We start from the raw sequence: 17,254 nt of genomic DNA on the forward strand, positions 1-17,254 counted from the left end.
CCCTGTGACAGGAACATTTCAGTCTTTGAAATCCTACAAACAGTTTCCCTCTGGATCTGATGTAAAAAGAAAAATTCATCCTCTCCCATCTCGGCCTTATTCTCCGGGGGGAGCCTCTGTTCAGTGCGTCCTGATGGAGAGACCGAAGGCATCAACATCAAAGAAAGACAAATAAATACCATGTCACCAGTTTGCAGCAGCACCAATTCAATCAAACACACACTCACTGATTGTACACACACACACACACACACACACACACACACACACACACACACACACACACACACACACACACACTCACACTGACACTGATCCTAATTTAAACCAGCTATTTTTGCAGGCCAGGTCAATTGCATGTTGCAGAAATGCTGAGAAACTTCTGTTGTCTACTTTCCCAAAACGTTCAGCAGTGTTTTAAATGGCATGCAGAATGTACTCGAGAGAAAAAAAGAAAGAAAGAAAGAAAGAAAGAAAGAAAGAAAGAAAGAAAGAAAGAAAGAAAGAAAGAAAGAAAGAAAGAAAGAGAGTATACAGTACTTGTACTGACGTATATCAAGAGGTGTGATGCTGTTGAAAACATATTTTCTTTACAAAATATGACAAAATATATGGTTGTTGAACACATTATAAAACAAGAGGACTTAAGAGCCGACTGCAGGAAATTTATCACATTCAATTATCGTCCTGCTTGACCACTGATGTTTCGGACAAGGTTTGACTGGCAGTCAATATTTTAGCTCAACCCAACGTTGTGGGATGATGTTGAGATATGAGCTCAGTGCAGAGCCAGTTACGTCCTTCAACACAATATGAGAAGAAAACACTCTTCATGGACCTGGCTTTCTGCAGAGCAGCAGGATGAAACGGGAAAAAGCCACAAAATTCTAACACAGTCATGTCTATGGTACAGAAATGTATATATAGCATCTAGAGTATAATTGTACTCTGTAATATTTAGATACGGCTGATCACTAAGAGCCAATGGGTCCAGCTAACTCACTGTGAAAATCAACTGCAGCCATTTAAAAGTGTGTGGACGGGGTGATTCATGGGGAAAGGCATTAGTGATAAGGTTTGTTATTCACTCTAGTCTCTAATTCATATGTTATTCATAAAAAAAAACATTCCATGTATAAATTCTTCATCTATCTGTGCCACATAACATGTAGCTTTTATTACAATTAGTGACGCTTTTTATCTGATCTCTATGTGGCCTATAATTGAAATGTTACCAAGTGTATGTACCACAACATCATTTAAATTCTGCTCATTTGCCAACTTCTAGTCAATTCTTCTTAAGTCAAAACCTGATCGACGCTAAAATGATGCACAATCATAACAAAGACATAGGATTAAATCAAATCTTAGGATTGTCGTCTTGACTTACACAAACATGTATTAATTTTTTTAATTTCACATGATTCACTCAAAATCCAAAGGAACGTAGCCAAACTGTAGTTATCATATTTTTTATCCATTTGACCCGTAATGTTTATTATTTAGGAATCAATGACACAAAAAGATTGTTGTCTTCCCATTTTCTGAGATGTTTGGAGGGGATTTGTAAGAATTAGTGCTTTATCTAAAGATTATGTGTATTGATTAATCTCCTGATTGATAAAGGACATGACCAGATGCTTCTTGGGAAAAAGCAACACGACAGACGATTGAGTGTAGCTACAGCGACTAAACACAAGATGTCAGCAGTGGAGCACAACTTTAAGCTGGTCTGACAGAAAAGATCAGAAAGAAAAACCTAATCTGAGGAACTGGAAGTGAAATCTCTGCAAAGCATCGTCCTATCTCTGTTTAGGGATAATCACCGTTTTGGGTGATTGTGATTTTCCCTGGCACCACACACTGGTTTTCTCCCAGCAGATAGAGGAGAGTATCTGAAAGGCAGTCGGGCCTTTGGCAGTGCTGCTGTTCTGAGACTGCAGAGGCAGCCAGAGGACAGGAAGTGCAGTCATCACACAGAAGGTGGAAAACATCCCATCCTGCTCTGCACACGGCTCATTGCACAGAAACAATCTGAATTTCTCTACCATCAGAAAATGATGCATTTTAAAGCAGGAAAAATAAAAACCGAGTCTTTGCTGAGTCTTATATTTTGTATCTTGTGTACAGTTAATGTAAATGCACATTATTATCTTTATGTTGTTTAAGCTTAGCTTTTCATGATGCTTATAATATTAACCTTCATATAAATTAGTTGGTTGGAGATTGTAAGCAAACCCTGTGGTGAAAAGAATGAAATCAAATAAAGAAAATGATTTTATAAAACAGAGGTTATGCTTGATAGATGCTCTGTATGTTGTGTTTCCTTTCCTTCACTCTCTGAGTCCTTCTGTATAAAGCTCACACATGAAGCTGTATCATGACACATGATACTTTAAAGCCTTTTCACACCCACACCAGGGTTTTCTCTCCAGACTCTGTGGGTGAGCACTGAATTGATTTCCTCCCATTATCTTTGCTGCACAGCGTGAATGTTACTGAGGTCTAATTAGTGTTGTAATCGAATGTGGGTGTGGGGGTGGGCACCGTTGCGAAAAATGAAATTAATGGGTAATCAACTCAATCTAGCTGCATTGGCTTCACAATGTGGACACTTGCACGCTGCTGAAATGACGCCATTGGTTAAATTACCTGTGTTTTTCCTGCCATGACGAGCTAATGTCTGCTGAGAAAAAGGAATATTGCGCCAAATTACATAGAGGGAGCTTGGTCTCGAATGCTGATACGCCTGTGTCTTTATATTGTTGTACTAATGTTGAGCTTTGTGTGGGCTGTATAGGCTTTGTCCATGTTTTCATGAGTCATGTTTTGATGCAGAGGATCATGTTTCTACTCTACCAGGCCGTTCTACAGACCTGAGTTAAGTCAACCTCACTGTGCTACTCAAAACTGAGCTTGCTTGTCTGGTACATTCGACCATGAAGGGGAAACCAGCTCCTGCAGTGCACATACAAGCAATCTGTGCTCAAGCAGCCTCAGAGGATAACGACTGACCCATCACATCCTCCACACAGAATATGAGCTCTTGCCTTCTGGCAGACAATATCGAGTCAGCCACTGTAATTTGTCCAAGCAATACAGCTTGAGGGATTGGGTGTAGTAGTCGCATGGTGTGTTATGTTATTTTTGTGAGGTGCAATGTTGTAATTTGGTAGATCTGTTATTGTCTTTGTTTGGATTGTTGTTTTTAATGTAATTGTGTGATTGTTGTTAAGACTGTACCTGTGGAGGCATTTATCAGTCCAAAAAAAAATTCCCTACAGTGACAATAAAGCATATCATATTGTGTCGTATTGTTAATTTATTAATAACTTATGATAACTGTCTGTGTCTTTTTATGTATGTGTTTATATGTTATTGTATGTTGGTTTTTTTAACCTGTGGTTCTGTGTTTGTACTGAAATAGCTTCTGAAGAGGTAATAAAAACAACACACACACACGCACAAAACCAGCCAACGCTGATACTAAATCTTTACAGGGTCAAAGCTGAAAAACCTTCACTCCTACATACTGTGTGTGTGTGTGGGGGGGGAAAGAACAACTAACAGTGGGCCGCGTTAAATCATATTCACTCTGCAGCCAAAGGGAAATGTATTGAAGTGCACATTTAATCTGTAAAGTTGTTTCCTGCTCGTCATGATGACAAACTAATGTGTGATGTGAGGCGAAACGACTTCTCGGACCGAAGACGAGTCCAGTCAGTGAACGCAGGCTGCATGTTAATCTCAGACGTAAGGGTTTTCATAAAGCAGAGGATTAACAGTGATGTGCCACATCATCCAAATCATATGTCCTCTCATCCAGGCAGCCTGCTGGGAGTAGCTGCTGAATAGGGACCAATGAGAAGTGATGAGCTACAGCTTCCACCTCCTATTCAACATGTTTATCTTATATGAGCATTTTTTTTTAAAGACCTTTAAGAAATTTAGGCAAATAAAGTATTCTCTTGCATGTCAAAGGACACAAGTGGGAAATGAACCCCCCCTTCATTAAGTTTCTGGAGACTCTGGAGCCTTTACCCCCCCATCTAGTTACCACAATGCACTGAGCTTGTGTGTGAGCAACGTGGCCATAAAACATGGCCCCTAATTAATCTGCCCTCCTTTGTTTGTGAGTCTAATTGTTTGACTGGTTTAATACCGGTTGCTGTTTGCTGGCCAGTGGAAGATCTACAGCCGTGACGCAGGTTGTGAGTGACGCACAGAATGGGCGGGGCTTCTACGCTGCAACGCTGCAAGAAATACGTCACTCAGCAGTTTTTCCTTATCTCAACTTGAAAATGTAGATTGACATGAAGTAAATGAAAAAAAGGAGTTTATGTGATGGTTGAGGATGTTCATTTGGGACAAAAGGAAACTGATAAGAGTAATATCTGTGTTTTAAAAGTTGGTCTTATCACGGCTGCAAAAATCTGAGATGTTCCATGTCAAAATAATGACTTCATGAAAATATTATTAGGTAAAATGAACACTGGGAGAACTTTACCAGAGATATGGGAACACTAACGTCTTTATGTCAAGCTGAGACTATATTAAATTAAATTAATATATAATAATTCTTGTCTTTACAACCTTAGCTTCACTTTAGGCTAATGGAGGGCTGCCCTCTACTGTATAAATGATCTGTACTGTATCTGAGAGAGAGAGAGAGAGAGAGAGAGAGAGAGAGAGAGAGAGAGAGAGGGGGGGGGGGGGCAGACACATAGAAAGATAGAAAGAAATAGATAGAAATTAAATGTATTCATCCTAAAGGGAATTAATTTGTATTATACAAAATTACAATATAAATAAATAAAATAAAATAACTATGACAGTGTTATCTTAGAGACTTAGACGGACATTTCTTGCAGTGTCCTCCTCCCTTCTCCTCCTCCAATCCTCTCTTCCTCGTCCTTCTCCTCCTCCTCCCTCTTTCTCTCTCCCTCCTTCTCCTCTCTTCCTCCTCTCTCCCTCCTCCTCCCTCCTCCTCCTCCCTCAGTAAAGAGCCAGGGGGCGGGTCTTGCAGCTCGGGGCTCTATTACAGCCTGGGCAGGTGATGCTGAATCTCACACGGGGCTCCGACAGCCTCCCTGCTCCTCTGCTTGTTACCACCCTGAGGTGACCCGGTTTCCACGGAGCACCAGCGGAGATCCAGCACCTCTCCTCCCCGCCCGGAGCGCGTCACACAGCGGCTGCAGCCCGGGACTCAGCCCGGGATTCAGCACCAGGGGCCGGACGGAGCGGAGCTGTCCACACGTTCAGGAGCAGCGACCCGGAGACAAGCCTCCAGGATGGCGTCGAGATGCTTCGGCCTCTTCTTGCTTTTCCAGCTCCTCGCTCTGAATGCAGTGAGCCACGTTTCTGCCTTCCCCACTCCGACTGCTCCATCGGATGGTGAGTTCACCATTAACGTGATTGTATAGCCTGTACATTTCCACTGTAAAGTATTGATGTGCAAGTCGTTTTAGAGAGAATTCAATGTTATTAAAGTGATTAAACAGGATATTTTACCAGCGACACCAAGTGCAATGAGGTCAGTAAAACTCAGTACGTGCTCCGGTCAAAAACAGTCCCGCTACAAGGGTCCGATCTCTGAATAATATGAGAATAATCTGCAAGGGTTTGAACTCAATTTGACCATTCGTCTCTATATGAGCGATTAAATGCACATTATTGCTATTTCTTCCCCTCTATGCTCAGGTTGAATATGTGTTTTCCTCACACTGTCCGAGTAGCTCCACTTTTTAATGAAGTTAGAGAACATAGACTGACGGAATCAAACGGAGGAAACCAGCCTGTGAGGTGAAGTGTCTTTGAACGCAGCCCGGTCACTGTTAGGCCGCTCGAGGTCTATTTTCGCCGCAGTTTAATCTTTTGTTTGATAATCCGATTAAGCTCTGCCTTTGCTGTGGTGAGTGAGGAGAGCAGCAGCGAACACATGAGTCTGTCAGCTGCAAGTGTGGGAAACGAAAATGAAACTATAAAAGCAAAAAAAACTTTTTTGTGTTCTCCCACAAAGAAATATTATTAATATCAAATATCTGCAATATTCTTCCTGTGTTGCAGATAAAACTCTGTACAACAGGCAGCTGACAGAAGAAAAACCACTACAGGAGCAGGTAAGCCCTCTGTCTCCATGTCAACATAACTCACTCTCTCCTCCAATATCCGGCCAAATGGGCTTTATGGCCACTTGTCAAACAACCGGGGTATTAGCCCAGCAAACGTTATTAATCTGAGCCGATATCCTGAGTGGAAATTCTTTGTTAAATGTTTGTCTTTTCCACCAGATGGTTGAGGCGGACAGCGTGAAGGCTGCAGTCCAGTCGGCTGGTAAGTGGAAACCTTTATTTCAGATCAATTAATGACTTTATTTCCGATTGCTGAGTGGATTCATGTTGCCGCCCTTCCAGTAAAAACAAGCTTCGTCTGCACTGAGAAGTAACGATTGTATCAGAGCCACATTCGGGAGCTGCTCGTGTGTCTGAGGTTTGAACGTTGGGTTTCTGCTTTCAGAGAGCCGGCGTCCCACTGCAGCCAAGGACACCGAGTCTCAGCAGGATAGCGATGACTTGACCGTGCTCAAGTCCCTGGCTGACAGCCAGAAATCTCAGGACTCCGCCATGGCACCGGTCAAAAAGGACGATCAGTACATTCCCGATGAATCAGATTCCACCAAGAGCCGGCGGCTGGCTGAGGACTACGACTCCACCAAGACCGGAATGGACGATGGCAAGTACCAGGTCACACACACAGGTCACAAGGCACAGTGCACTGACTGGCCCAGTATAGGTGCCGGCTGGTGAAGGTGCCACGGGCTGCTAAACTGGGCCTGAGTTCTGACCTTTGCCCCCATCGCCAAGAGCAGGCCGCTGGCTGCTTGCCCCATGCTTCTGTCGGTGGTTGGCAGGCCACCAGGCAGACATTTTAAGAAAGAGTAGGCGGTGGAAACATGTGCGTGTGATGGGGATAAGCAAAGGCAGATAGAAGAAGTTGAAGACAGTACACGTGCATACAGAGAGAAAGATTATCTCCTTCCTCTCACCGTGGTATTAAGAATTACATGGCCACTGTGCTTCTTTACATAATACACCAACATCACCGTGTCCAAGTCATGTGGAGAAATGTGTGAAAATACGAGATGCCGTCTGTTCTCGTCTCGAAATATCCAACGTTTATAGCTAATCTTTTATCTTGAGATTCATTTCAAAATTACAAGAAAACCAGCAAAGCCCTGCTGTCTTTCGACCTCCAAATATTGGACTTTTAAGTTCACTTGATCAGCACCGTACATGCATGTTATCCAATCTCCACTCCGGTGATCAGCATAAAGCAGAGTCTCGGAGGTGAGGTGACTCAGACACAAGATGCTGAGTGCTCTGCCTCATCGATTCGTGCGGTCAGTCCTGCAATGACAAGCAGCTTGTCAGGTTACGCTACATCTACATTTGGCAAGCGCCGTGTGGATTTCATTTTTTATTTCCCCGAGCAAGACAAGAATAGGCCCAGTGTTTAAAGGTAAAGTACATAACTGATGATTCAGCCGTTCTATACAGGCAAAAGTATCCTGGCACTGTTTATTCTCATCGTGTGTGTGTGTGTGTGTGTGTGTGTGTGTGTGTGTGTGTGTGTGTGTGTGTGTGTGTGTGTGTGTGTGTGTGTGTTTGTGTGTGTGTGTGTTTGTGTGTGTGTGGACCACAGCGGGGGCTGTTATGCAAGAGACAGGCTGCAAGGATCTTCATTTTTCCTTAGTAATGCAGATATAAATATGCTGAATAGGAGATAATGATGATTAATGATGTATGAGAAAGGCCCAAAATAGACAGAGAATTAGAAAAAGACAGATAAATTAAATTTCCCTACAACGAAAAAACATTTGAGATTATTGTACCTATTGATGCAACTTAAAGATGTCAGAAACACATGCTCTGTACAGCCACACTGCTAGAGAGCGTGTTTGAGGTTCAGAGGATAACGTGCGTGTTGTCTCCTCCCAGACGACCCAGAGAGCTTCCGCCAGGTGGACGGCACCATGCTGACAGCCGAGGACATCGTCCAGAAGATCGCAAACAAGATCTACGAGGAGGACGACCGAGGGGTGTTTGATAGGATCGTCTCCAAACTCCTCAAACTGGGGCTGGTGGGTTCTGAGTAGTTTCTCTCATACACAGCTCGATCCACACAGCAGGGAGCATGACATTTTCTCAACAGGAACACTCTCTCTCTCTCTGTGTCTCTCTCTCTCTCTCTCTCTCTCTCTCTCTCTCTCTCTCTCTCTCTCTCTCTCTCTCTCTCTCTCTCTCTCTCTCTCTCTCTCTCTCTCTCTCTCTCTCTCTCTCAGAGAGCAGACGGCAGAGACGTGCTAATTATGTTTTGTTCCACGGTTTCGGTTGTGAATTGCTTTTTCGACAGCCAATAATTGGTTGGGCTGTGTTCAATTTGCACCCTGAGGGGATCTTGAGATGATAGTGTTACATAGTGTTTTCCTGCCAATGCATGTTCTAACGCACAAGTGTCTCTTTGTGTTTGTGCAGATCACAGACGGTCAGGCAGACACGCTGGAGTACCAGGTGGCCGAGGCGCTCCAGGACCTCATCACCAAGAACGCCAAGAAAAACGAGATTGACGACGTGGAGAGCAACGACCAAGAAATCGGGGCAGAGCAGGACGACCAGGGTTCAGACGTAAACCTGGTAAAGCTGAACTGATGATAGTGTGAACAATGATAATCATGCAGAAGGCAAATAATAACAGGAAAAACCTCTTTCCAGGACACGTGGGAGCCGCCCAGGCGCCGCTACAACGATGACGAGGAGGACGAGGCGGAGGATGAAGATGAGATTGAGGACGAGGTGGACAGGGACGTGGAGGAGGACGGAGCGGACGCAGCGGACGGCGTCCTGGACAAAGACGCTGCAGAAGGCAACGAGGTGAGCCCTGAAGACGGGCTCCAGGACCTGCAGTACTTCCCCAACTTCTACCGTCTGCTCAGGAGCCTCAACTCAGGTACACCTCACACACACCCCCCCCCCCCCCGGGGATCCTGTGATGGTTTAAAACCCATTGATTCAGACAAATCCTCTGTCCAAAGATAGAAGTTCTTCAGATGCAGACCAGTGGCCCAGATAATTGCTGTTGTCATGGCAATATTATTTTCAAGGATGAGTCACTGCTTGTTTAAGGCACCTTTGTCCCCCCGTCCTGACATATCTTCAGCAGGAAGTCTGGATAAAACACACAATACTAATTATTTATACTCCGGTTATGAGCCCCACTGTGTAGCTACATTAACACCATGGTAATCAACTACCATCAATAAGCATCACTGGGGTTTGGTTTCTAATGGGTCTTCTGGTTTGCTGTTTGCAGAGAAAGACACTCAGGAGAGGGAGACACTGATCACCATCATGAAGACGCTGATCGACTTTGTGAAGATGATGGTGAAGTACGGCACCATCACGCCGGAGGAGGGCGTGTCCTATCTGGGTAAGACGCAACACCAGCACTTTTTATTTGTTGTTGGGGGGAGATTGGAAGCAGGAACCTCAGAGACAGAATCATACAACAGAGGCCACAGTCATAAAAACATTTGTGGTAAATTGTGTTATGTGGAACATGCTGATTATATTTCACATCTTTAGCTTGACATTCATTTTTGTAGTTTTAACTAAAGCTCTGTCTTTTTCCAACCTTCCCATCACAACTTCAATGTAAATCTTGATTTAAGTTATTTCTTAAATGGTCTTGTCTAAAGTAATGAGCATTTTGAATTTGAACTAAATTAACCTAATGGTTATAAAGTTATTGTTTTTCTAGTTTGATGCATTACAGAAGAAGAAACTTAAATTTTGAAGTTTGTATCTTAATTTATGTGGTTTGCTTATATTTTCTGATATAACATTATATATTGACATAATGTGAAGCTTCAGGGTTTAAAATTTAACTTTGCCTCTCCTTTGCTTTGGTGCACATACATTTCTCTCTATGTGCTTTTTCATTATATTCATTCAGCCGAGCTAATGTTTCCTTCACTCAGTGCAGTGGAGTGTGAAGCCTGCACAGACAGATTAGTGTCAGGGGCACCCTGCAAAACCAGACTCTATTTTTTTTTTATGGCCATCAATGACAAATCAGTAACTGGTGGAAAGGTCAGGCACCTTTAGGAGACAGCTGTCATCTCTAACATCTCTCTCTTAAGTCCTAGACAGAACAAATACAAATGATACGCTCTTTCATAAATGGAAGGATTTAGTTGTTCTATTTATACCATGTATAACTAGAATAGCACTCAGAGAAAGTCATTTAAAAAAACACATTTAAGTTCATTTAATCAAATTTTTCCTCCAAGATCCATGAATTATTATTTGAGGGTTAATAATAGGATTTATAATAACAATTGATTAATGTGTTAAAATATTTTTCCATTGCTTAAGTCAGGATACCTTCAAACTGCTCCTTTTTTATCCCAAAATCCAAAATGGAATCGTCTCACTTTACTGGGAAATTAAACCGAGCAAGGATGATAAAGAACTTAAGAGAATATTGTTACAGATTGATTTCTCTCAAATAACCAATTAATATCTCCGTCAGAGCAAATATAAGATGTATTTTTAGACATGTGTGTAATTTATCAGCCGAGTATAAGAGAGGTAAATAAAACACTGTAACTGAAGCAGACCTAAGGAGGCTGTAAAAGGATAATCCGCTCCTTCACATGACCCTGAGCAGCAGCAGCAGAGTATTGTTCTTTCCATTACCGCCGAGCAAATGACCACGGCTGACGTTGTACATCAGAACAAAACAGGTGTATACCATTAAAGAGGATGTGGGTTTCCTAGGCAACCCCTGTCCTTACGGTTGTATAGGTTGAGAGGAGATAATAGGACGGACAGAGCACCATTGCCTAGCAACATGTCAATGCCGACCTCCTTGCCTCTACCCCCAACTGGCTGTGATGCTCCAGTGAGTCATCCCGACACAGAGCTGAATACACACAACTGTCAATCACGGCTAATCTGCCCGAGGGTGATGACGGTCTCCAGATAGATTGATAGAGAGGAGGGGATGTAGAAGGAGGGGAAGAACGATGGATCGTGCGTGTGTGTGTGTGTCTGTGTGTGTCTGTGTGTAGAGGAAGAGGGTTGAAATAATGGGCTTTGTGCTACAGGTGGGAGGAGGCGGTTTGAGTCCTCAGAGAAAACACAAAGAAACTGTTAGATAAAAATAAATAAAAGGATTCTTGAGCACAGTACAGTAGATGAGATAAACTGTGCTGCTCAGTTACAGTGCTGCATTCAGCCTTTGTGTATCTCTGATGTCTTTGTTATCACTGTTTCCTAATATCCACTGATTCAATGTCGTTATTGTTACTGAACATTGTCCAACAAAATGTGTCCCAGCGGTAAAAAAAATAGTATATTACAGTCTAATAAATACATATTGAAAACAAACAATAAATAATAGATAAACTTATGTTATTCTAAAACTCATGTCACGGAAAAATCGATAACCAACCTTCTCTACCTAGTAGGCATGTTTTCTCTTCTTGACAGTTTAGCTTGTTCCATTTAAAATGTGAAAGCATTATTTAATAAATAGTTGCACTTTATTTACAGATCCTCAATAAAGTAAATCTGTCAAAATAGCGCCTCGTAAAAGCTTTTCACTTGAACGAGAGGATGACATTTCAGCCAACCTCTGGTGTGTGTGTGTATCTTCACAACATCTGCTTCCACATGTTTACCCCCCGACGCTAATCCTGAGAGATCCTGACATTTAACTCCCTTTGAGCCAAATTATCTGTTTTGGGGTCTTTTTATCCCTCAAAGAAAACGCTTAGCCCCCTACAGGGCTTTATATTTATGATTAATAAGTGATACTATACAACTTTAGACTTGGAACATATGGATCACCGGAGGACAAATACAAGCTTGTTATTCTCATCATTAATTTAAAATGCTCTACGTCACACACTTGAAACCCTACCTTTATTTAAATAGTGGAAAGTCTTTTCTAGTGATAATTGCCCTCGGAGTCACACAGGAACAACGTGGGGCTTTCAAACGCTAATGTGGTTTTTCCTTTATCATCTGTAGAGTGAAATGACGCTGATTAAATGCTAAGTAAATATTTGGCCTGTTTCATCCACCTGCAGAGAACCTGGACGCCATGATCGCCATGCAGACCAAGAACAAGCTGGGCAAGTCCCTCCTGCCTGACTTCATCGGGCCCAACGGTAAACAGCCTTTACACACCATCATTTGTAAATCAACAAGATCACATTTTTTTATTCAGCGTGATCGGAGGGGATTTACTTCATTCAACTTTCAGATCTGTCCATTAAGGCGACAACTTAGCTTAGCATAATGACTGAAAACAGGGGGAAACAGCTAGCATGTATAACAAAATCCATCCACCAGCACCTTTAAATCTCAGGACCAAACACAACATCTCTCATTCAGTGATTAAGGGATATGTGTCTTGTCAATTGGACACTTCTGTTCAACAGACAGTGGATAAGGTGTTTATTGAAAAAGGCTATTTTTCAAACTTCTGCTAAGTTTATCACCACCAATACCAGAGCGACAGGTTTTTTATGTTTTAATGTCCGGGCCCTTTTTTTCTGTAGGTAAAATCTTGGATGAGGATGACAACACCAAGGCCGAGGCCTTCAAGATGCAGAAGGAATACGAGAACCTGAAAGACTCAACCAAGGAGGAGCAGCCATCATCTGAGACCAGTCAGTGCAAACATTATCAATGAGTTGACTTTTTGTTTGTATTTTTGTTCCAAATAAATTCAGGGTTATGAAATGTAGCAAATTCCCACCACACCAGTTCAGTAGGAAACATCTTCCTCGCTCCACCTCAGTTACTGGTCCCAGTTCAGACGTTTAGTTTTTCACTCAGCAGAGCCGACAGGAAGTAAACAACACGGCGTAGTTCGAGTGAATCATGGTTAAGTCCCTGAACTAGGCCAGCCCCAGTAACAGTCAGAGGAAAAAACTCACCACAGCGGCCATTATTCTCTGTCCCCATTCACTGAACTGTACCCATTCATTTCTCTAATCCACACACACATGCGCATAAAAGGTAAAATGAAGCATGGAGCAGGATTAATTTGTTTCAGCAGGAAATGAAGTAAATCCGAGTAATGTCGAATCTAAACAGTCTTTTCTGTGTTTGAACAGATTTCCCCGAGTTGCATAACATATTATTTATAGAAAAATGGAGCATGTGTTATTATCCAAATGGAATCTGTGTTTTAAAAACTGTCTCATCTCGATAGATGGTTAATGTCAACTCAACCCACCTCTGGCCATGAATATATGTCCAACGTTCACCCACGTTGTGTCTTTTTGTGCTTCTGGTTTAAAATGGAAACACATATCTGGCTGCCAACATTTTCCCATCGCAACTGAAATGTAAAACAATAAAGTATAAGTCGTGCTGTAGGAAATTTCTTTCTTTTAAATAATAGATAAGTCTCAGAAACCACTGCCTTACTGTAAAGTAGAAACTGAGCTCATCTGGGAGTTAACACACTACAGAAGAAGTGAAAGGAAATTCAATAGTTTTTCGTTTCTCAAAGACTTTTTAAAAATATGATTCTGAATGACTCATTTTCTTTATTGCTTCCTTCTCTTATCCTCAGATACACCCGGCAAGTCGGAGGCTTATCTGGAGGCCATCAGGAAGAACATCGAGTGGCTGAAGAAGCACAACAAAGAGGAGGGCAAAGATGGTGAGACGGGTTCTCTTTACTTCAATAGATGAGAAGAGACCAAACGCAGATGTGACTCAGCTCCATAGTCATTGTTTTCACATGATCAGTGAGGTTATGGATGAGAGAGCGACAATATCTAAACTGCTTTACCCCGCCATTAATCCCTGAGTCTCGAGAGCCTGAACAAGAAAACGTCCTCATTTGCAAACCCTCGAGTCCTCAGTGAACAGTGGTGGGTCACAGACAGGTCTGAGGCGATGCACTGAAGAACAGAAAATCTGAAGCCTCTTTTGTCCCCCCCCCCTTCCATTTGCAATTAAAATGAGCGTGGGACACCACACTGAGCGCCGCTTCGCTCCACGGCTCATGAATATGCAGCGTTCTTGATGAGTCTGTCCCAATTACTTGAGATACAGCCGAACAGAACAGGAATAATGCTCCGTTGGTTTATTCCCTCCTACCTGTTCCTCGACATTTACACCTTCATGAGCACATGACGTGGAATCACAACTTGTCCAGACTCAGCCACAGTAAGACCATGAAGTCTTTGTGGTGGTTTTATAGTATTTGTGTGTTTATCTTATTAACTCAGTCACATCCATACTGTAAATATCAGCACATGACCCGTGAGCTTTAAACTGTGGTGGTCTGACATCAAACAGGAGAAGCCCCCTGTCGGGCTCTCCAGTTAGAAAATCAATGCCCAGTGGTGCGTAATTAAGCAGAGGAAGATGAAATGTTAATGAATCCTCACTATTCAGGCCAATCCGTCCACTGGCAGGCAACCCAGTGGGACATCCGGGACCAATAAATAACAAAGTTCCAGCTCAGTGAGATTTATATTCAGTGCTGCTGATCACTGGCCCGATTGAGTCGATCAACTGGTGAATCGGCCTCAAGTGAGTCGGGAAAAAATGATTCAACGGCCGAGGAACTGCTGATGAAAAACAAGGTTTGACCCAGATTCATGGGTGCGGAAGGTAAAAGAAAGAAGACCGAGTTCATCGGAGGGGGGGCAGAGGGGACGGAGCAGCAGGGAAGTTTTTGTCTGGTGCTCATCTGCAACAAGGCGTTATTATGGGGCGTCTCATTAGCATTCCACTGTGCTGAGGGGTTGTCTGGGACAACATGGAGCCTCCCTGCCCGCCTGCCTGTCAGGGACCTGGGCAGGGGAGACAGACTGATAATGGTGTCAGAACAAGAGGAACAGGGGACACACACACTCACACACTCACACACAAACACACAGGCACACAGGCACAAAATCTGATCCCAAAATTGCCCAGTTTCCCCAGAGCAGGACTCAAAGTAACTATAATGATTCAGCACCAGGACTCATTTTCTAACTCACCGAGGAACCTATTAAAACTGCTCTCCTCCTTCTCTCTATACGCAGAATGAGTTACATCGCCTTGGAAATCTTTTTACAAAAGCCTTTCATTAATTTGTATCTGTGTCTTATTTGTATTTTCTTAGCATTTATATCCCTTGTCGGGGGTTTAGTCAATTGTTTGTATTCTTTGTTTTTGAATAGCTTGATTTTATTGAGTCCATTTGTTTTTTTTATCCTTTTACAAACTTGTTTTTCCAATGCGTATGCAACCAGTCGCATTTCCAGTTATTGAAAGGAGTTAATTGTTGTGTATTCAAAGATGTATTTGTTTGAGGTTTTTTTCAGTTATGACTTCCAAACTAGATAAAAAAAGAAATTCTATTCATTCTCTCTATTTGTTATATAAAGGGTTTAAGCCTGAGCCAGGCCTGGTATCAGACCAGTACTTGGAATCGGACAATATGCAAAGTCCAGGTGTCAGAATCGTTATCGGGAAGTGACAAATAGTATCAGAACAGATAAAGTTCAGTATAATAATTAATAACAAAAATATTATTGAAATCACATTTCTGCTCTGATAAAGTACAGCTGGAAAAGAGCCTTTTCTATCAAGACGAACAGTGTCATAGTAACAGAGTAGGCGAGTGTTTACTCGAGCAGCAGCAGCCATTAGCACAGTGCGAGGGGACTCGTGTGTTTGTGTACGCCTACACAACCAAACAGATTAGCCAGAGGACCAGATGGACGGGGAGGCCACATCCTGTTTTTGGCGCTCAGCCTCCTCACAGACAAGATGGAGAGGAGCGGTGCGGCCTCTAATCACATCACGTTAATCCCCCCCACACACGTCATGTCAGTCATGGGGCAAAGGGCCGGTATCTTGAAGCATGGCAATAAATCTGCAGCGGCTGTAAAATGCGATGGTGGTGGGACGTCTCGGCCGTCCTCCGTCCGTCTGTCCCTCGTCAGTCGCAGCAGGGAGACATCAGCAGCTGTTTGGCAGCTTCCTGAGTCTCGTCTGTTACCTTGATGGATGGAACAACCAGGTTGGGTTCATCTCTAAATTTAGCCACATCCTTCTTTAGCCTTGTGACAGTGACTGTTCTGGAGCAAGGTGAACGCAAATGGTGCTTCATGAAAAGATTCATATTCTTGCAAAGGGGATTCAACCTCCTTTAATATTCATGACATAATAATAATTTTTTTGGAAATGACTTCCTGAAACTAATTATTTAATTAAAAACCCACATAATTAGTTTGGCCTTCATGCCGTGATTTATTATTTTAGTATTATCATTTTATTTATCGTTTTATTTTGTTTTTCTAACATGTTATTGTTGATTATATATATTATTGATTGTTTTGGTCTCTAAATCTGGTGCTCTTGATTCCTCAGAAATACATTTTTACCATCCATCTTTTTGTTTGAAATTTGCTATTTAAATAAAGTTTGATCGATTGATTGATTATAAGATAAGATAAGATAAAACTCTATCGATCCACACAATGGGGAAATTCAGTAGCCGGAGCTGGTGTTACTAGCTGCCACTCGTACGGTGCCATCTTGGAAAAATATAAAATATATTATTAGATGTAACTAAACATTTGTCTGTGATACTCTGTGATGTTTTGATGTTTTGGTGTTTGGTCTCATTTGATGCTTAACTCTCCGTAACCCGAGACAAACATGCTTAGTCTGACCTTAATCCTGTGATAAAGAAGGTCCGTAACAGATTAGAGCTTGTTTGGGTGTGCTGTCTTAAGAAGATGCTGCCGTTCTGAAGTCCGATCGATCCTGCAAATCGTCTCATGACGTTGCCCTGGGAGCCTTTATGATTAAAAACTGTTCCTTGTGTCTGATTTTTCCAGATTACGATCTGTCCAAGCTGAAGGACTTCATGGACCAGCAGGTCGACTCCTACATCGACAAGGGCATCATCGCCAAGGACGAAGGAGACACGATCAAGAGGATCTACGGCAGCTTGTAAACATCCATCCTCCAACCCTCCTCTGGCCTAAAACACAGAATTTGACACAGAGATCTCCAACGAAACCCTGAGGACTCAAACCCACCTGCTGAGTTGTTTCCCCTCTCAGACATTCCCAATATGTATGACGGGATTTAACGTTACTATGAAAGAAATCAGATAATTCCCCTCAGCTCCCACAGCTGATCATATTTGCACGCTGAGGTCA

The 17,254-nt window shown here is 42.5% G+C and overlaps 1 protein-coding gene across 1 annotated transcript; it reads left to right on the forward strand.

The window, feature by feature from the left end:
• Positions 1 to 5,291: 5,291 nt before the first annotated feature.
• scg3 (secretogranin III) lies at positions 5,292 to 17,177 on the forward strand. Its single transcript, XM_061068726.1, has 12 exons — positions 5,292 to 5,394; positions 6,067 to 6,119; positions 6,291 to 6,333; positions 6,517 to 6,732; positions 7,998 to 8,140; positions 8,535 to 8,693; positions 8,772 to 9,006; positions 9,370 to 9,486; positions 12,155 to 12,235; positions 12,629 to 12,739; positions 13,654 to 13,743; positions 16,928 to 17,177. The coding sequence occupies exons 1-12, from the start codon at positions 5,292 to 5,294 to the stop codon at positions 17,044 to 17,046; spliced, it is 1,470 nt and encodes a 489-aa protein (XP_060924709.1). The 3' UTR covers positions 17,047 to 17,177.
• The last annotated feature ends 77 nt before the right edge of the window (positions 17,178 to 17,254 follow it).

The sequence above is a fragment of the Limanda limanda genome, chromosome 3 (genome assembly GCF_963576545.1).
Source record: "Limanda limanda chromosome 3, fLimLim1.1, whole genome shotgun sequence".
Taxonomy (NCBI): domain Eukaryota; kingdom Metazoa; phylum Chordata; class Actinopteri; order Pleuronectiformes; family Pleuronectidae; genus Limanda; species Limanda limanda.